This window comes from Rhinatrema bivittatum, chromosome 9 (assembly GCF_901001135.1).
Source record: "Rhinatrema bivittatum chromosome 9, aRhiBiv1.1, whole genome shotgun sequence".
Taxonomy (NCBI): domain Eukaryota; kingdom Metazoa; phylum Chordata; class Amphibia; order Gymnophiona; family Rhinatrematidae; genus Rhinatrema; species Rhinatrema bivittatum.
The window spans coordinates 162,297,696-162,319,023 of NC_042623.1; the positions used below are offsets into that span (position 1 = coordinate 162,297,696).

The following is a 21,328-nucleotide window of genomic DNA, read 5'->3' on the forward strand; positions in this document are numbered from 1 at the left end:
ATCTGGGCGGCGCACATGTACTGGCGACATCCCCACCGCAAAAGGAGACCTGGCAGTGCGGTGTCTCACGGGGCCATCCGTGAGCTGCTAAACATAACACATATATGTTATGATCAGCAACTACCATTTTATATCTATTATATTGAGCATTATTCAATAAAGATTTTTTTTTACATAGGAACAGGATGCAATAAAAGGCCTTTTTCAATAAGGCAATTGCCTCAAATTTGGTGATGGTTAGGGGCAGCATGGGGGCTATGCTCGGCTTTAGGGCTCCAATCAGATCCAGAAGAAAGTGGATTCCCTTCTTGCAAATGGCATGGGGTGAGGGAGAGATTAGGCCTTGGGCAACAGGGAGAGGAGTTGCCAGCCTTCTGTGAGTAACTTCAGGAACCAGTGGAGGAATCTCTAAAAGTATTGTGGCGTTAAAGACTTAGAGACCTTTTTGAGACTATCAAGGGATTCCATTGTTTTGAGCAACACTTATGCTGCATAAGGAACTGATCTACCTTTCTGCAAGTTTTGGAAAGTCAAGTCCTATTTGGATTTTTGTACTCTAGACTGTGTCTGGTTTTGTGTATATGCTGAACTTTGATTTTTTAATCAGTAAACTCTATTTTTTTCTGTTTGGAACAGAACATGGACTGTTTTATTTTTTGTCATCTTCTGGGCCTCGCAGGTGAATCCTGCTCCCCGTATCACGAGTTTGTCCATTTCCCAGACTCTGCAAAAAGTGACAAACAGCTCGGCAGCCTCTAAAAGAGACCACCTTGCATGGGGGGGAGGGTTGCACTTACATATCTCAAAGTACTTTCAGCACCTGACAAGCATGGAATTATTGTACAGATACATTTAAAGTTGTTAACATTCATATAAAACAAACTGATATGTAAATGAAAACTAAAACCATTTGAAGACAAATAAAAAAAAATGTAACTCTCCAGACGGGGCACATAAAATGTGGAGAGGGTCTGACACCTTATCTCTCAGATTTAGGGTTCAGCAAAATTGGGTCAAGCAGATGGCGAAATAGACCCAGGCTAGATGCAAAAAGGTTGGTACTCTTTCTTGTGCCAGGAGGTTCTCCACCTAAGGCTTCCCTCTCTGAACCCAACTCCCTCTTGTTCTCTTGCTGGCATTCAAGGTGCACCCCAATCAAAATACATACCACAGTATACTTCAAAACATTAAACTTTTATTTCTGGGGATACCAGCCAGCAACTATTTACAAAGTTATAGAGAGCAGTATTACTGAATTAATCAGAGTTTGCAGGCTTCACAGCCAAGATACAGCTTCAAATAATCACTTACACAGTTATCCACAAGTTATGCCAACTTCAAAGAATTTCTCCAATTTTTCCCAAAACTCTACTTTACCCCTCTTTCAACTCAATGAGAAATATGTTGCTCACATTTCTGTTGGATCCCACCCCACTGTCCAGCTCCTCTCCACATGTCCCATCACCTCATTTCCCATCTGAGTCAGGTACTCGCATCATGGGCCAACAAGATAACACTTCCCTAGGTATAGCACCTCTGTTCCTGGCAGTGTTCATGGACTTCCCCATGTCTCTGGCACAGTCCTCCTTGTGAACTCCTTCTCTGCTTGAGCTACTTTCCTTCTGGATGGGGCCAAACTCCTGGCCCCTCCTCCTGTGGGAAAACCCAGTCTAGGTTCCCAGGTACTTCTCTGTGGAAAGAATTCCTTCCCTTAAGCGGGAAACCCCCTGCAGAGCCCACTCCTAAAGGAAGGGTCCCTGGGTCCGGCAGCCTTAACTGGCTGCACCCTCCATTCTTATTCTATGGTGGAGGCTCCTCCGGAATCCTCCCGCCAAACCTTGAACCTACGTTATGTACTCTGTTAGCCATTCCCCTACAGGAACTTCTTTCCAACCCTCTTAAAGGATCCAAAACATTAGTAACTTCATCCAGAACTTTCCCATTTCAAAATATACAACCAGCTTTGTTACCATGCACTATGCCAACTAGTGGCATTTTACAGGTACTGCACATGTAAATATATTCTCCAATTTTTGCTCCCGCACCCAAAGTCTTTTCCAGTCCTTACTTTCTAGATTTGATGGCCCCGTTAACACAAGAGAAATACATTAATTAAAAATAGCCCACTGAAACTTTTGCAGTATGCTAATGGCTGCAGAATTTGTTAACCAATCAGAGAGCTTGTCTCATAGGATATTTGCTGACCTGTTTTCTAATGTGAAATGGAATGACAGCAGTATTTCTTCTGCCTTTGGTCAGATGTACACACCTTGAGACTCGTAATACACAACTCCAGCAAAATGGTTGATTCCAAATTTGGTGTCATGGACACTCCGTGGTAGTATGTAGATGCTGCTCTTACTGTGATGTTTGTTCAGTTTGTTTAACATGGTGGCATCAGTTCCCTAGAAAGAAAGCATCATCAAACGATGCAGTAACATTTCATTAAAACAGTGGGAGACTATGCTTTAATTGGTTAAGAGTGTTTCTAATGGATGCTTTCCATAGAGAAATAAGAACATAAGAAATGCCGCGCTGGTTCAGATCAATGGTCCATCAAGCCCAGGAAGGCCAGTTCGAGTCACTTTGAAATACTCGGCAGATCCTAATGGGGGATCCATTCTGTGTTCCTCATTCTCAGAAGTAGAGATCCCCAAGTCTACCTGGTTAATAGCTGCCATCCACAAACTTGACCAAACCTTTTATAAACTCAGTTAAACTACCAACTTTGACCATAACCGGCAGCAACAAATTCCATAGCTTAATTGTGTGCTTCCTAAAAGGGTATTTTCTTGAATTTATTTTAACTCTGCTACCAGTCAGTTGCATGGAGAATCCCCTATCCAAGTACTATTTGTAAATGTAAATAACTATTCCCCATTAATTTGCTCCACACCATTCATGATTTTATAGACCTAGGAGGGGTGTGCACTTACATTTTTTTGGGGGGTTTTTTTTTCATTTTGTCTCTGGTTTATTTTGTTTTATTTGAAAACAAAATAAAATAAATGAAAAAAAAAGAGAGAGAGGAAGGTGCCAGGGCTCCCCCTCCCCCTGCCAAAAAATACCAGCACCAACCAAATTTAAAAATTGAAGCCCCTGCTTGTGCAAGATTGGGTTCTCACTGAATAAACAGTCTCCTAGCATTTTCCATAGTGGGATCCCGAAGCTGCATATTGGTTTTTCCCAGGGTAGCAGATTCCCACAGTTGTTTTCTACAGCAGCACACTGAGCCACAGTGGTATGAAGCAGAGAATGAGGGTCTGACCTGGGGGAACTTGCTCTCCTCATCCATGAGGGAGAAGACGTTCATAGGTCGTAAGGCGATCACCTCCAGGGCACGCTGGTTGTCTGTGAAGTTAATGTGTTGCCAGGAGATGAACTCAGCATCATATTCCTCCTGCTCCAGCTTGAAGATATGGCGAACAAAGAACTGCTGCAGATGTTCATTGGCAAGGTTAATGCAGAGCTGTTCAAAGCTGAAGGGAAAGAGTCAAAAGTACAGTATATTAGCACAACTCTGTGTTTTAAGTTAGTGGTTCCCAAACCTGTCGCCAGTCGGCCTCGTTAACAGGATATCCACAATGAGCATGCATGAGGAATTTGAATGTGCTACCTCCCTTGTACACCAATATTATTTATTATAAGCACTTGATATTCCGCATCTACCAAGCTGGTCTCAAGGCAAATAATTAAATTTAAAATTAAATTCCTGTTACATTTGCATCTTAGTTTGCAATAAGCATAGGGAAACATGAAGGAGAGCATTTAGGAGGGATGTATAAAATATGAATAGGGGTATGAAGAGGATTGCAGTGGTCATCTAAGAAATAACATAAGGTATGGTAGCAATGTGGGTCTGCTAGATGGCCTCGAGAGCCAGGGTAATGAAAGATACTGTAGTGCAGATCTGTTGGAAAAAGACTGAGAAAAAGTAGAATCAGTAAGAGGAATTCAGGCGGGGTTGATGATGCGGTTTCATGACCAAATTCCAGGAGTCAACTGTCTTTATCACAGTTTTTGAAGTAAATTTACGGAAAGGCCTGGCTGAATAGCCAAGCTTTTATTCTTTTCATGAAGGCAAGGTACTTGTATCTCATTCCATAGTTTTGAGGCATAGCAGCTAAATGTGCGGTGTTTGGTGCAAGTTAATCTGGTGGAAGCCAGAGAGGGATAGGAAAGAAGGGCCATTTGGGAGATACTAAGTTTTTTTATGGGAGTGTAGGAGAGCGGAAGCTGGGAGAATTACTCAAGGGCCAAGTTGTTTACAACTCTGAAGACAGGGTGGCAGCGCAGAGGGGGCAGCTGTTTGGGGGCCACAGGCAGCTGGCGCCATTTTGGTTAGTGGCAGCCGACGACCCGGGAGCGGCAGATTGCTCCTGGTCTCCCCGCTGGACCAGATGTTTTGTGAGGTTTTTTTGGGGGTGGAGGGGGAGGGTGGGAGAGTGGTGGCATGTGGTCCCTGCCCCTAGAGTCGGGGCTGCAACCAGGGGCGGGCTGGTGGCAGCACGACAGGGGGCGAGGGGGGGGGGGCAGCGCAAGGCTGAAGGTGCCTAGGGCGCCGAATCCCCTTGCACCGGCCCTGACTAACTGGGACATTATATTTTTGACCAAGGGATTTTGCATTGCACAAAAATGTATATTGTTAAAGCTGATTTTGCATGAGGCCCCACCTTCACCTTTTCGCATTTGGAAATGATGGAACTTTTAAATTTGGATTTTAGGTCATGGACTATGAAGCCACGCGGTAAGAGATCAGTTTCCCATAAAATATGGGGGGCATTTATAGCTACTTTGCCCTCTTCGGTAAGGGGGAAATTTGCCCAAACATCTGCAACTACTTCTCCCACTACTAAGATATTGGCAGTTATTAATGAGTAACTTTATTGTGATAATATCTTGGTTTCCTGTGCTTCTCTTGTGTATACTGTATTCGTTTTGGGGTTGGAGGGAGGATGCATCTTCATCTCCATTCTCAATGTCTGTGTATCATTGGACGTGTTGCTGTCTGTGAATGTTTCCTAAAAAATGAATATAGTTCATAAAAAAAAAATCAATATCAGGAAAGCCATAGTCTCCTTGTCCATTTTACTCCTCCTGGTTATTCTCCTTCCTGCTGTACCAGCTTCCATATCCAACAACCCTTCCCCGTGAAGGGTACAATAGTTTGAATGTAATTCCAGCATACACTGGGGAAAAAAGATGACAAAATCCCTTAATTTAGAAATAGTCCTCAGAATCAAAATAGATCCAACAAAAAGTCCTAAACTCTCAGCTTCTCTTTACCCTTGCCTTGACTGGTTGCCAGGGCAAAAAGATCAATGACTCAGCCCTTCTGGATGCTAGGGGAACTCCCATTCCTCCAGATTGGTCAAAATCCAAAAAACAACTGCCAATCCAGAAATCTCAAAGCTTCTCTTCACCTTTCTTTCTCTCTTGATCAGCCCTCCTGAACAGAGGCCGTGACCATCAGCACCACCAACTCCTCCTCTCTTCTCAGTATTTCCTCCTCACTAATTTCTGAGCCTGCTCCATGGACATTCATAGCCCACAGAAGCCTCCCACAAAAAGGTGGGGTTGCAGCCTGGGGAGGATTTCAAAAATACAAAATCCTCTTCCCACTGTCCATGATGGAAAAATGTAAGGGGAAAATCTTTAGTGACAGGCAAAGCCAGGTCACATATATATGGATAGATAGTTAGATAGATAGATATAACCGGTGACATGTTTGTTTTATGGTCCCCGTGTGTGCATTTGCAGGTGGACAGCACATCCACTCACTTATAGTAGGCCAGGGTGGGGGAGCTGGTGGTTAGACCTGCAGTTTAGCCTGCTGAATTCAAAACACCACACTGGCAGCCTGCCAGACACGGCTGTGAAGGTGCAGTGATCTATGCGGGCAGAGGACAGTGGGGGCGGCAGCTGTAGGAGATGGGGGTACAGTACAGGCCTCAAAGCACATGTGGGGAGGCTGTCTCCACCCGGCACTTGTGAAAGACCTGCTCCGGTAGTCTATGCGTTAAAGAGGAATTTTCCAAAAGATGCGCCAGGACCTAGGTGCATAAAGGAAGGCATTACATGCACAGTTTAGCCTTATGGACTCAGGGTGGATTCTGAACGGCCTAAGAATACATACTTAATTTCATGACTCAAATATTGTTACCTTCACAAGAAACATGCATTCTGTGGGGTGTTTCAGGGGCAAGTTAAAGATTGCAAAACGTTATGAGTGTATATGGCATTCTAGTAGTGCATATAACTTTGCAGTGGATAAAGTTAAGAATAGAGACCCCGTCTTTAAAGTCAGCTTATGCATGTACTTTGTGTTTTGAATTTGGGTTGGTATTGTGCATGTTTGAAACTACTTGTGCAACTCTGCCGTCAGATGCCTATGGAAATTATACCATTCAATGAATAAACTACTATTCACTCCTTCTGTATCCCCAAGTATCCATTCTGGGAGGGAATGAGACTGGAACACTATCCATACCTGTTCTTATTGAAATTTTCAAACCCAAAGATGTCGAGGAGGCCAATGGACCTGCACACACTTTTTGGACCTATGGAAGTTGGTGTAAAGATGGCAGCATTGATCTTGCTCACGATCCACACAAAGAGTCGTCCATAAATTCCCTGAAGACGAAGAAAGGAAGTGAGACAAAAGGGGTAGAGTTTCATCCTATCCCCAATCTATTCAATCTTTCAACAGAAAACACAGAAACAGAGAAATGACAGCAGAAAAGGACCAATTGATCCACCCAGTCTGCCCAGCAAACTTATGCCAGCATCTGCTGCACTGTGCAGGTTACCCTCATGCTTATCAGTTTCCCAGACCATAAAAGTCAGGGCCCTTGGATGCTGTCTGAATCCAATTTTCCTAACCCCTGCCATGGAAGCAGAGAGCAATGATGGATCCGCATCAAAAGTATCAGGCTTAATGATTAAGGGTAGTAAAAGTTACCCTCATGTTTATTTGTTCCCCAAACCTTAAAAGTTGGGGCCTTCATTGGTTGCTGACTGAATCTAAAAAAAATAAAAAGCATACTGTACCTCCAGAGTAGGAAAAAAGTCAAGGAAACAGAGTGAAACATGGAGAAAGAAAAAGGGGTAGAGGAAATGTTAAAAGAGAGAAAGAAATTAAAAAGGAAGTGAGACAGAAGGAACAGAGAAATGAAATTACTGATGAAAAAGAGGAAGAGAGAGATGGAAGAAAAGAAGAGGAATGATATAAGAAAGAGAAGCAGAACAAGACAAAGAGAAGGGAGAAGGAGCTAAGAGTAGAACAATGAGACAGATATACTGAAAGAATCATGTGTGCCTTCCACTCTTTTCTTAGACTTGGGCTGCTCAACCCTGCAGATTGGATTCTTATAGGATTAGAGACCTTTCTAAGAATCCATGAGCCTTACCAAAAAATATTCAGCCCATATCCTGCAGCCTGACACATCATGGTGGTGACTTTTTCACAATTACCAATAAAAATGACCAGTTAATATTTGAAAATGAACTGTATTTCCTTCTATTGATATATGAAAGACTTCTAAAAAAGAAAAATGTGATAACATATGATATATATTCACCATGGGGCCGATGCAATACAGTGTGCTCAGCTGAGCACACTGTATAACCCGCAGTTGGACGCATATTGTATAGGACCAATCCCCTTTCAGGACACTCTTCTGAAAGGTGATCGGTCCTTTCACTTACATGTGACAGTGAACGGACCAATCGTCAATAAGTGAAGAAGTGAATAAATTAGGTGCCCGACACTTTAATATTGATTTATTCACTTCTTACAGCACTGGCAGTCAGGTTTGGAGAATGGACGCTGATTAGGAAAACGTGATGATGTGGCTGAGTTCTTTTCTTGTAGTAAGCCATGCTCTTTTGCAATCTAATGTGTGAAGGGTCTTCTCACCTTCATGTGCATGCGGTTGCAAAATGAAGGCAGGCAATATGATGGACTGATGGATATGGAAGACCAAAAAAACCTTTGGGAAAAACTCTGGATGAATGTGGAGAACTACTCTGTTATGGAAGAATTGCATGTATAGTGGGTAATGAACGAGATCCTGAAGTTTGCTGAGTCTTCTAGCTGAAGTCACTGCTACCAGGAAAACTGCTTTCAAAGTCAAGAACTTAAGAGAAACCATTTCTAAAGGCTCAATGGGCAGCTTCACTGATTGAGAAAGGACAACGGTCAAGTCCTTTGGAGCTAAAGGTTTCTGCACCAGAGGCTTGACATGCCATAAACCTTTCATAAATCTCAAAACCAGTGGATGAGTAGAGATGGGGGATATTGTCTATGGTAACATGATAAGCTACTATGGCACTGAGATGTACTCTGATGGAGGAAGTAGCAAGGCCTGAGTCAAAAAGGAAGAATAGGTAGGATAGCAGATGTTTGGGCTCACAAGAGAACAGATCAAGGTGTTTTGATGACACCACCTGGAATATGTTTTCCACTTAAAAGCACAGTTTTATCTAATTGAAGGTTTCCTAGTCAAAACCACTATATCTTCAATGTTTCTGGGCAAAGAGAGATTTGCAATTATTGAATGTTCAACATACATGCTGTCATGTTGAGGGATTGAAGATTTGGATGATACAGCATTTCTTCATCCTGAGTTAGTAAGGCAGGGTCTATCCCAGGATGTATTAGAGGACTGCTGGATAGTTATACAAGATTTGCAAACCACATTTGTCTGGGCCAGGCTGGAGTTATAAGGATCAAGTGGGCATGCTCTAGCAGCAGCTTTATACTGTTTAGGCCATCAATGGTATTGGCAGAAAATTGTATAGGAGGCTTGTGCACCAATCAAGAAGGAATGTATCCTGAGCTAACCCAAAATTGCTGGGTAGAAGTGAGCAAAATTTGTTGAGTTTTCTCCAATGCAAATAAGTCAACCGACAGCAGACTCCATAAGCTGAGTAGTTTGTCATCTTTTGATTATTGTAGAGACCTTTTGTGTAGGTGAAATACCTTGATGAGGTGATGCACCAGTGTGTAGTTGATTCCTGATCACCCACTGCCAAATCTTTAACACTTCCTAGGCAGAGGGCCTATGACCTTGTTCCTTCCTGTTTGTTCATGTAAAACATTGTAATTTGGTTGTTGTTTAGAATCAAGATATTCTTTCCTTGAAGAAGTGGTGTGAATCTGATCACTCTTAATTCCAGTAAATTGATCTGATAATGGCTTTCCTTGAGAGACCAAGTGTCCTGGGACCAAAAGAATTCTGTGTGGGTGCCCCACCCCTTCATGGAAGTTTCCATTGCAAGAGTTATTGATGGGGCGTGTAGGATGTGGAACTTCATCCTGAAGCACATGGGCATATAGCCACCACAATTCCCGTTTCATGTCTCCTGAAACCCATACTATTCTTGATACCGGTTCAGTCAGCTGATCCCATAGATTGTGCAGACCCCATTGCAGGCAACGGTTATGAAGGCAAATAAGTGGGACCGCATGTATGGCTGCCGCCATATGACCTAAAGCAATGAGAATCTGTTGGGCTGTCAAGTGCTGAGAGGTGAGCAGCTTGCACTGTGCATCATCAGTACATTGAGTACATTGTGTCGTGCATTGAGTGAACCGTCATGCCATTAGCTAAGAATACTAATGCCTGCTTTGTTGATGAAGCCAATACACTAAGCATCAACAGTACCAATGCATTCCGCTTCAAGGATTTATGCTTCTTTGATGTAGACTCCGACAGCTCCAGAGAGCAATGCTGCTTGCCCTTTGATGCAGGGTGGCCAGCTGTACTTGATCCCGCGACTTCGGGCTGTGCCGATAGGGAAGTTTTGGAGGAGTTCCTGCTCAAAGCCCTACCTGATGAGGTAAACAATGCTGCACTGTGGGAAGAGGATTTGCTGCATCTCCTTGATTTTACTGGCTATGGAACACTGGGATCGTGGAATATCCATTCACAGGCATAGCAGTTTGTTTGATGCAGTCCTGCCCAAGGCATCAGTAGCACATGAGGGTCATTACCTTGTCGCAGATGCAACTTTTGAAACTGCTGATGGTAGGTTTCTTTTTGCCAGACATTTAGATTGTAAGCCCTCTGGGGATAGGGAAATAATCTGCTTTGAAGTGCCGAAACATAGAATATAAATAAATAAATAAATACATTTTGAGGAGGAAAAAAAATAATATATTTTTAGTAACACTGAAAAGTGCTATTGTGATGCTGCAGAGGTAGCAAGGAAACTAAAAGTAAATACTGAAGAAAAATTTTGAAGTTTTAAAAGTTTAGAGACAAAAAAATGACTGAGAAGGCTCACAAGGCAACACTCATGAGGGAATTCCCATCCATGCTCAGTAAAACTAAAAGCTCTACTAGCTAGGAGAGACAAGTCCATTCGTTGCTGCCGGATGACATCATTCCACATTTCATGGCTAATTCAGCTTACTTATCAATGGAAAACACATAGGTCAAGGAGGCTAAAGATTGAGTAAAGGCCTTTAGTTTTAGCCATAAACAAGTAATTGGAGATTTTGGCAAGGGCTATTTCTGTGTAATGTAGATGGTGAAAACCAGACTGACATGGATCAAGAACAGCGGCGGACTCACGATGTCGGACCGGCCCGGGTATTCGCCACCCAGGCCGACCAGGACACATCACGTGGTCTGCCGAGTGCGGCTCTGTCACAGTCGCACACGGCAGACCACATGACTGGAGCGATCAGCTCTCCGGGGGATGTCCGATCACCCGATAGGCCAATCCGCCCCTGATCAAGAATGACTTGAAATGAAACTAATTCATGGCAGCAGCAGTGAATAGCATGTTAATGTAATTTGGAAGCAAAAGGGAGGAGGGAGATGGGATAATAATTGGCAAGACAGGTAGGGTCCAGTGAGAATATTTTTTGAGGAATGGTGTGATCGCAGCATTTTAAAAGGCAGCAGAAACTGTGGCAGTGGAAAGTGATAGATTGAGGATGTGACAGAAGGAAGGGATGACTGCAGTGGAAATTCAGCTGAGGAACTGAGTGGGAATGGGGGTCAAAGGAAGAAGTAGGGAGTTTGGAGAAGGAGAGAAGATGGAATATCCTCCACATGACTTCAGAAAAGGAGGAGAGAGCGACAAAGTCCAGAGAAGGGCAGGCTGGTGCAAGGGAATTAGGCACCCTAGGTGAAATTTACAGCCTGATGCACCCCTCCCCCCCCAATCATATCCTCCCCACAAACAATAAAAAAATTATGCATTTTTAATAACAGATTTTACATGAACAAGAATATTCAAATTATATTCTTTTGAGGTAAAAATATCACTTACAACATGTATATTATATTTATATCCACTACTGTAGTGCCAACCAGAAAACCCTGCAAAAAAGTAAAAAAGGACCCTTGTATTTGGTATTAGGCCTATTGTAAAGTGTGTTGGGTATGTGCTTGGCCCTCAGAAAGCCAAATGTAAACTGAATTACAATTTCAATATATTAAATATCCTATACCAAAACAGCAATAACTGCCAGCACTCAAACAATGACAACCCTACTTATGAAAAGGCAACATTGCAATTATTATACCAAGCCCTAAATGGTCAATATACCTCCCATTAGAAAAAGAGAAAAAGCCAAGCTGCTATAGAACCCTACACAGAACCTACATGCTAGCAGAATACAACACCTCGGTCACACATGCAAAACGCAAACGCACCCTCACCAAATGCAGAATAAACTGACCATAAAATAGAAATACAAACATGCAGACAAAAACTGAACTGGAAATCACAACAAGCCAGACTATATGCAACAATGGAAAAACAGAAACTTGACAATTCCTCATAAAATATCAAACAATAAAATCAGGAAATATAAATCATCTATATAAGTAAAACCATGCTAATAAAAAGAATAAATATTTCAAAACAGCTGACAAATAGAACATCCAATATTTAAAACTCATACAAATTTTCCAAAGACCAATAAAATATTTCAAAACAGCAGACACATACACCACCCAAAACTTAAAAGTAATAAGGATTTAAAAAATCCCCTGCTGTTTATACCTGGGATAATTTGATTTCCAGATGTCATGGATTAGCAGGAAGAGGGGTTGTTCTTCACAAATTTTCTTGTCTTTCTCTCTCTCATATATAAACGCATGCTCCATCACAGGAACATGATCTCACATACACGCACACACATACAGACATGAACTCTCTCTCTCTCACACACTGACATGCTCTCACACACACACACACACACACACACACACACATGCTTTCACACATATCATACATACACACAGACATGCTCTCACTACACACACACACACACACACACACACACACACACACACACAAATATGCAGTCATGCTCTCAAACACACATAGTCATATTCTCACTCACTTTCTCCCCTCTCCATCTTAGAAGTACAAGGCCAGCAGCAGTAGCAGCAACTTCCTCTTTCAGCCTCCATGCCGACAGGGCTCTTTCTCCTTCTTCAGGTCTGGGGCTAATAATGCTCTCCTTTCTGAGTCTAACCATCTGTGGCCATGCTGCCTCCTCCTGCTTTTATGGGCCCATGCTCCTCTTCCTACTGCTGACTATGGACTGGAGACAATGCCGCTACTTCCTGGGGCGGATGGGGGCCATTCTGCTCCTCCTCTTCCTCCTGCTGTTAAACGCTGCACAGGCCCAGGGCCGATACTGCTTCTTCCTGCCTCGGGAGTCCTGCCTCCTGCTTCTGGCAGCAACAGCATGGCCCCTCCTTCCCACTCACACAGACTCATGTTGTATCATGAGTTTGTGTGAGTGGGAAGGAGGGGCTCAGCTCTCAGTTGGTTTCAGTCCTTCTTGAGCAACAGATTCTATAAAGTCAGGATAAACAAGGAATCTCATCCAGTCCTTACAGATCAAGGAGTCCCTCAAGGATCTTCACTTTCACTTTCACCCACCCTCTTCAATATCTACCTCTGCCACCTACTCGCAAATCTTAAGCTCACCCCTTACCTCTATGCGGATGACATACAAATCCTTCTCCCGATTACAGAATCCCTTCAAAAACCTATCACCTACTGGAATGACTGCCTTCAGCCAATTAAAGACTTACTCTCTACTAGCCTCAACTTAGTATTGAATGCCAATAAAACTGAAATGCTCATTATCTCCCATGACCCCCTTCACCATCTCATCAAGCTCCTCTCAATCAATAAACTCAAATAGCACGTTCTCACCTGACATCAGGGATCTTGTGTTGGATTCGTGGACCCTTGGGCCGGTCGGAGCCAGAGGATGGATTGCTGAAGATGGTTGCAGCAGTGGCCCCGGCCGGGAGGCGGCAAGGACAGGCTGGTGGCTGTCCGAAGGTGGAACCCTGGGAGCCCTATGCGACCAAGGGCTTTGGCGAGGAAGCAGGAGATGGTGGCACTGGCACTGCGGTGAGAAGATCTTCGCCCTGGAAGCCGATCCTCCCCCGAGAGGAGCTCGTAGGAGTTCGGCCGCTGGGACTTAGGAGATTCACCCTGGAAGTCGGAGTCCCCCCAGGAGGAGCCCGTAGGAACCCGGCCGCAGGGACTTAGGAGGGCCCGCGGGGGTCTGGTCGGAAGAAGTCCAAAGTTGAGTGCCGAAGAGTCGTTGCTCGCCAGTCCAGAGTCGGGAACCAATGGATCACCGTAAGCCAGTCCAAGGTCAGAAGCCAGAGAATCAACGTAAGCCGGTCCGGGGTCAGAAGCCAGAGAATCAACGTAAGCCGGTCCGGGGTCAGAAGCCAGAGAATTACCGTAAGCCAGACCGGGGTCAGAAGCCAAGAGAAAACGCAAGCCAATCCGGGGTCAGGAGCCAAGAAGAAGAGAAGGAAGCAGGAACGCAGCAACTGGATACAGGAAAACCTGGGAACCTCGTTGCAAGGCAAAGTCCTAGTCCAGCTGCAGGGCTTAAGTACCCTGCAGCGTCTGATGTCATCAGGAGGCGTCCCCGAAGGTTCCCGCGCTGGCCCCTTTAAATTCTGGGCTGAGACACGCGCACGCGTCTAGGGGGCGGGGCCTACCGCTGCGAGGCGCCGGCTGCTCCGGCACGGCAAAGAGGCAGGAGGAGAAGTAGCTGCAGGCCCGGGCGAGGTGGGGAGACGCCGGGCCTGCGGCAGCCGAGGTCCCTGGAGGCCAGGGGAGCGCGGGACCCGCGCGGACTCCCAATAAGGTGGGTGGCGATTCCGGGGGCGACCCGGAATCGCAACATCTTGGAGCCTGGCTAGACAACAATCTAAACCTAAAAAAGTTTATAAACACTACCACAAAGGACTGCTTTTACAAAATGCAAGTCCTCAGAAAGCTAAAACCCCTCCTCCACTTCACTGGCTTCCGGCTAGTACTCCAATCCATCATACTATCTAAGCTCGATTATTGCAACTCCCTTCTACTCGGTCTCCCCACAAATTCTATCAAACCCTTACAGATGGTTCAGAACGCCGCCGTCAGAATCCTCACAAACTCTAACAAAAGAGAACATATCACTCCAATCCTTCGTAACCTCCACTGGCTTCCTATTAAATACAGGATACTCTACAAAGTTCTCACAATCGTCCACAAAGCGACACACAAACTTGCTCCTATCATGTTAAGCACACAACTTCAACCTCATACATCTTCCAGACCAATTAGAAGCGCATACAAAGGCACACTGTATGCCCCGCCAGTAAAATCATCTTTGAGCAAATGAGCACTATCTTCAGCAGGCCCCCACCAATGGAACACGCTCCCCCCCCCCCCGATCTAAGACTTGAACCAAGTCATCAGGAGTTCAAAAAAAAGCTAAAAACCTGGCTTTTCCGCCAAGCCTTCCCAGACACTTAATGCTGCCTAGATGCTATGATAAACCCAATTAGGGGATACCTCATTGAATTATCCTGTTATGACTTTTTTTAACTGTACTATGATTTTGAGTTCAAACGTTTCTTGTAATTATACTATACTATGTTTAATTTGTACTTTGTTCTATTGTTCTATGTAAAGCCCCTCCCCTTTTTTGGGCATTTCACTGTTATATGTAAACCGGAGTGATTTGTATTTCATACAGGAACATCAGTAAATAAAAATTAAAAATAAATAAATAAATAAATAAACTGTTATGATTCCTCCCGCAGCTGTGCCACGGGAGGCTTCTCACCTTCTCTGGAGGCCGCTCCGAAGCCGGGGCCTCGCCTGAGTAATCATCCGGATCTTGCTCCACAGCCTAGGAGGCCTTCGGTGTCAGCAGGGCCTACCCGAAGCGTACTCCACTGCAGCCTGGATGCTCTGGTATGGGCCACGCCCTTCTCCTAAGGGACGGGCCCGCGGCTCCTCTCCACTCTTGTAAGGCCAGAGAGGTGTGGCCCATCTGGACTCCCCCCAGGCAATTGCCTTGCATTGGAGTTACTCGTCTCTGGATGTCTCCTCTTCCAGTGCTCCATCAGACCTTCGTTCTTTGTTCCAGCTGGGTGACCGGTGTCTTGCACATTCCTGATGTTCCTTGATGTTGGTTCCTGTTGTTCCTGTCCAAGTCCTCGCTTCTGACTGCTCGTGTGCAGTACCTCACTTTGACTGCCGGTGTGCAGTACCTTTCTCCTGACTGCCGGTGTGCAGCACCTTGCTTTGGACTGCCGGTGTGCAGCATTTTGTTCCTGATTCCTTGTCTTTAGTCCCTCATTCCTTCCTGCGCTGGTCCCGCTCCCGTGGTTGTAGGACAGGGTGGTCCGTGACCAGACCAGTGATACTGGCTGTGTAGGGTGCCCTGAGGGACCGTGCCAACGTCTGAACCTTCCAAGTTCCTGAGTCTACGTCTACAGTCTCCGAATCTTTGTCTTCAGTTCCTGAACCTTCGTTTGTTCTCGTCCTGTGCTGGTTCCACTCCCGTGGATGTAGGACAGGGTGGTCCATGACCAGACCAGTGGTACTGGCTGTGTAGGGCGCCTTGAGCGACCGTGCTAATGTCTGAACCTTCCAAGTTCCTGAGTCTACGTCTACAGTCTATGGTTCCCGAGTCTTCGTCTTCTGTTCCTGAACCTCTGTCTGCCCACGCCCTGAGTCCGGCCTGCTACCTTTTGCCATCCCAGCGGCAGGTCCGAAAAGGCCAGGAACGGTCGGAGGACTGTTCATTACCAACATTCCATAGTTTGTTACAGAGGCATGCAGGTCCGACTGGGGGTCGAGCCGTCTCTCGCCACCCACGCTGTCACACGCTACACCTACCCTTGGCGTGGTCCTGATCCACCTGGGATTGTGCCAGGGGCCCAAGGGCACACTCCCTCTAAAGGGGACCGCTCTCCCAGTGCTCCCCATAATAATCACTTCCTCTTCTGGGCCACATGGACAGAAAGGAGAAGCATAATGTCGCTGCTCCAAGACTGGTGGCGCTCTAGGTGGCCATCTAGTCTGCCAGTTCACCTAGTGCTTCCACTGGCCTGGGGAAGGATAGAGAAATGAAGCTGGGGAGAGAGAGGTAGAGTTGACCTGGTTGAGACAGCCATAATCTAGGCAGAGAGTGAAGAAAGTTTTATTAGGGAACTGAGTATGACAATGAGATGGCAAGAGCTGAATGCAAAAGAATTTGTTAGACGTCTGAGAGACAGCAGTTGAAGAAAAAGGCTAGGTTAATGCAGATACCATATTTGTTAGTAGAGGCAATACAGCAAAGTTGGAGATCAAAAGAGGAGATCAATAAAAGGAGTTTTGAGGCACAAGAGTCAGAATGATCCTCAATATGGAAATTAAAGTTGCCAAGAATAAGGGAAGATGCATCAAGGAAGAAGGAAAGCCAGGAATCAAAGTCGGTGAGAAAGGATGAAGGGGATTTATCAGGGGGTTGATAAATGACAGATACTTGAAGAGGTAGTGAGGTGAACAGACAAATGGGGTGGACCTCAAAGGAAGAAAAAGAGTGGGCTAGAGGTGGAAAAAGGGGTTGAAATATATAGGATCAGGAGAGCAGAAATCTAACATCAATATCATGGCCTACTGTGCAAGGTGTATGAGAGAAAAGATAACTTCCATGACAGAGAGCAGCGACTGAAGCAGAGTCCTCACGGGAAAGCCAGGTCTCAGCCAAGGCAAGGAGAAGAGTATGAGAAATAAGGAGGTCATGAATATAGGGAAGCTTCTTGGAAATAGAGTGGGCATTCCACAGGGAGCAAGAGAAAAGAAGAGAAGAGGGAGGGAGAAGGGCAATAGTGATGACTGGAGGGGTAATGGTCTGAAATGCACAGATGGGGTGAAAGTTGCCTTGGAAGGCCAGGTTTCAGATTGATATCCCCAGCTGAGAGTACGAGAAGGAGCAGGAGAATATGTAGAAGAGAGGTAGTGATGTGACAATAGTGAAGAGGATGAGATGCTGTCAGGGAGAGTGGAGGTGGCTGGATGAGAGGAGGGAAAACTTTAAAGCTCAAGAGCAGCGGACGGTGCAAATGACAGAATGGCAGGCTAGGTAAAGAATGGAGGGAATGGGGAAGGTGGACTTGATGTTAGTAGTGGTTTGCAGCAGGGAATAAGATTGGGGAGGATTAGCATCAGGAAGAGAAAATGTAGTGGAGCCATAGAAAATAAAGAGAGGCCTGCAACCTCCCCAGTACCCTGCCGGCTGCTCAGGGAGCACGGGGTGAGAGCAGCTCAGGCCAGAGGAGGGTTGTGGTGACTTCCGGAGTCGACCACCAAGGCAGCTGGGAGAAGTATGCAGATGGGCTACAACCTCCCTTCTAAACTTATCTAACAAAAGAAACCAGTGTTATGTTCTGTGTGACTTGAACTTTCGTGGACCCCTGGGTTGTGGTAGAGAAGACTCCACCCACAGGGAGGAGCCCTGTGGGCACTCACTACAACAGGCGAGGTCTCAGCAGTGATGGACAACAGAGGAGAATAAACTTTACTATACAGCCAACAGTGATCTGAGGAGCAGATCAGCAGGATAGGTTCGTAGAGTAAGCCCTGCAGGCTGGTCCGTCTGTAGAGATCCGCAGCGCGGAATAGTCCAATAAATACCTTATCTAGGCGTAGCTTGTGCTGATAAGTGCGGTAGTGGTCCGCAGCGTGGGGTAGGCTGGAAGTCGCTGGTATAGTTGCACAAGACAGGATGGATCCGGTAGTGGCCCGCAAGTGGGGTAACCCGAGGATCCATGCCACAAAGGTATAGGAGCAGATATCATACTCACACCGACTGGGCTGTAGAAGATAGATGATCAGGCACTGAGGAAAACCCAGAACAGCTGGCGTTGTCTGAGGATGGTGCAGGAACTCACAGAAAGGATAAAGGAAGGCAGCAATGGCTCTCCGAGGACCAGATAGCCCTGAGTGCGACAAGGCCCCTGAGGAGCGGGTACCTAGGTCAGGACAGCAAGGTGAAGTCCCAGAATGGCGGAACCAGCAGGACAGGAATCCTTCCTAATTTGTATTGCTAGCAGTCAGCTGGGTTTAAGTATTGTGAGCGGATGACGTCATGTGGTGGGGACGCCCCCGAGGTTCCCGCCATGATGCGTTTAAGAAGGGGGCAGGCGCGCACGGGCGTGCCTTAGGTAACCCCAGATGTAAGATGGCTGCTGGGAGCGTCCACGCCATCCCGGGCCCGCCATGAGGGTCGGCTTATGGAAGCGCAGGCCGCCATCCTTCCCAGACTCGGAGCTGAACAGAAGAAGGAATGAACAGCAAAGGTCGCAGTCGCCTGCGACCGACGGGTGCAACAACCAGTTGTGCATTTACCATTCATTTTCACTCTTGAGTGTTTGTAGACCTTTTGAGGCAAAACATTTTATTTTGTATCAATAGATCTTTTTGCCTTAGTATTTGTTTACAGAAGGATATAGAACAGGCTTCAGACCAGCTTGGTGGTTCAGTGGCAGAGTGCATGAGGATGAGGTGGTCCCTGGTTCAGTTCCTGGATCAGGTCATCTATACCCCAGGTCAGCAGGGTACTGGCAAAAGATTTACATTATCTATTTTCCAATGTCTTAGTATCATATATTGAGCAAGGATAATTACAAGGTAGCCACATTTTCATTAATATTTCTGTTTTTATTACAGTCTGCAAGAGATGCCAAATAAAAGCCAGTTTGGTAATCTAATGAAACGCGTAACATAAAATCAAACATTTATTAATCACAGGGCATTGCCAAAACATATGAAGAAACGAATTTGGTAAAAATGTATGAGACATTCCCCTTAAGTACCTAAGAGAGGAAAAGAGAGACCACTTGAGAGAAAGAAAGAAAAAATAAACAAAAAAAAAAAACCAAGAAAGAGAATGAGAGGAGAGGAAATGCAAAAAAGGTGAGAAAAAAAATAAGAGTGCGAAAGACTGAGAGGGAGGGGGGCTCCTCTACCTTCACAAAGGCATCTCGCCCGTCAGAGGCCTGGGCAGTGCTCAGGGGCACAGACATGCTCTCCCCACGGATGACGATGGAATGGTTTATCAGGCTGGTCTGGAACTCTGCAGAATCCACCTGTCAACGAGGAAAAAAAAAAATGAGGATCTTAGTATATGTACATGAGATGTGTTTATGGTCACCAAACGGGTTCCATTATTTTTCCAGAAGAGCCTGGTCCAGACCTGGTTTTATCCCACTGCATGCAAGGACCTGTAGTCCTACTTTTCTCAAGAAAATAAAACTATAATGTTCAACATTGTAAAACCAGGACAAGATTAACCTGTTCCTGAAAAAACATAGCCAAGTCGGAGACCCCTCGATGTGATGAGACAGAAGGACTGAGATGAGGTGAAGACTGCAGCAGAAATACTGCTGGCACGACAGCCACTGTAGCAATGAACACATTTTACTGTAATGTTGATTGAGGAGGAGGGGTTTAAATAAGCCACATTTAAAACAGAATATAAATATATGACAGCATTTCAGCTGATTGCCTCTGCTGTGCAGCCATGAGATCCATATTCCAAAGATTTATTTGTCTGGCTAACTTTGTGAGCTAGATGGATACATTTTCAGGGATTAAATTATAACCCTGCCCATGCAAAACGTACCTGCATAAGATGAGGCAACACTGGAGGTGATAAACTGGGCACAGGTAAACTTTAGCTGTCCACTGCTAACATTCAGCGCTAGCTGGTTAAAGTAGGCCCAGATAACTCTGGTCAGACAAATTATTGTCCTGAAGTGATTGGATAACTTTATCTGGGTATATTCAATAGCACTTTGGCCTGGGTAAGTACTGCTGAATATCCAGGTACATTACCAGGGATAAAATTATTTGGGTAATTTAGCTGCTCAGTGGATCTGCAATTATGGAACTTCGTATGACTAAACACCTAGCCAAACCACAGTTCAGTTTGTTTTTTTAGTGAAGGGGGTCAGAAATAGCAAGGATTTAGATGCAAAAGGCAATATATAGTCAAAATCACTAACTCCTTCACCAAAATATGCTATCCATTTATTCATCTTTGTTACAGAAACTAAGGAAGATACAACTAGTAAGAATCCTTTTCATATAGTAATGTTACAAAATTTAGTAATGACGAGATTATGCATTTTTTACACAATTTCCAACCTGATGATAGGTGCCTGAATGTAGGTGATAACAATGCCTAAGCCTCTGCCATATTATGAGGCCTATTTACTAAGCCACAGTTTGCAGTAATGTGCATTAAAACTGCATTAACACTTGCTATTGGTAACACTCATGAGTGTCACAGATATTGCATTAATAATCTGGTACAATGCAAGAAAAATATTAATGAGCTACATTGTATGCAAATCTGTGCAATGCAGCTCATTAATATTAAAATTGCTTAATGTGGATCACAATAAACCTCATGATCCACATTAAGCCAGTTAAAGTTAACAACACCTTAAAAGGTGCCTGCCAATGCTCTTGGGCCCCCCACAATCTTTAAAATGGTATCTAGCCCCAAGATCCAATTACTACCCAGTACCACATGTCACTTTAAAGAAAAGATCCCGCTTCCAAGCCCATTTGCCTTGGCATAATCCCATTACTCCCACCTGCAACTGTTATCATTGCCCCTGGCACAAACCCTGACCCTCATGACTTCTAAAAAAAAGTCTCCCCCCTCACCCAATGGCAGCTTGCGATCCAAAGATCAGGAATGATACCTAATCACTTCTACCCCACTTGTGCCAAAGTTCAAAATGGTGCACGCCGAGCCAAAGTGACCCAGCACTCCCCTTGACCCTTTCCCCAGATGTTCCCGCCAATAGCATCCCAGTACTCCTCGTCCTTCCTGCATTATTTGACCTTACGCTGTCTGAGTCAATAGCAGCCCAGCCTGCCCCAACATGAGAGTGGGCCATGGGGCGTCATGTTCTCCAGCTACAGTTCTGGAAGTAAGGTGCCAATTTATTATTGAAAATGATGTTTCTCAAGTTATTTTATAATG

General features: G+C 45.1%; 1 protein-coding gene across 3 annotated transcripts in view; it reads right to left on the reverse strand.

Moving 5' to 3' along the window:
• The window catches only part of MYO7B (myosin VIIB), a 280,227-nt gene that overhangs the window by 175,303 nt on the left and 83,596 nt on the right, over window positions 1-21,328 (reverse strand). For all 3 annotated transcript variants that reach the window (XM_029615689.1, XM_029615690.1, XM_029615691.1), the window contains 4 exons: window positions 19,299-19,418; window positions 6,491-6,633; window positions 3,269-3,479; window positions 2,270-2,405 (listed from right to left, as the gene is read on the reverse strand). In XM_029615689.1, the coding sequence (XP_029471549.1) occupies window positions 2,270-2,405; window positions 3,269-3,479; window positions 6,491-6,633; window positions 19,299-19,418 (610 nt within the window). The remainder of the gene's footprint in view (window positions 1-2,269; window positions 2,406-3,268; window positions 3,480-6,490; window positions 6,634-19,298; window positions 19,419-21,328) is intronic.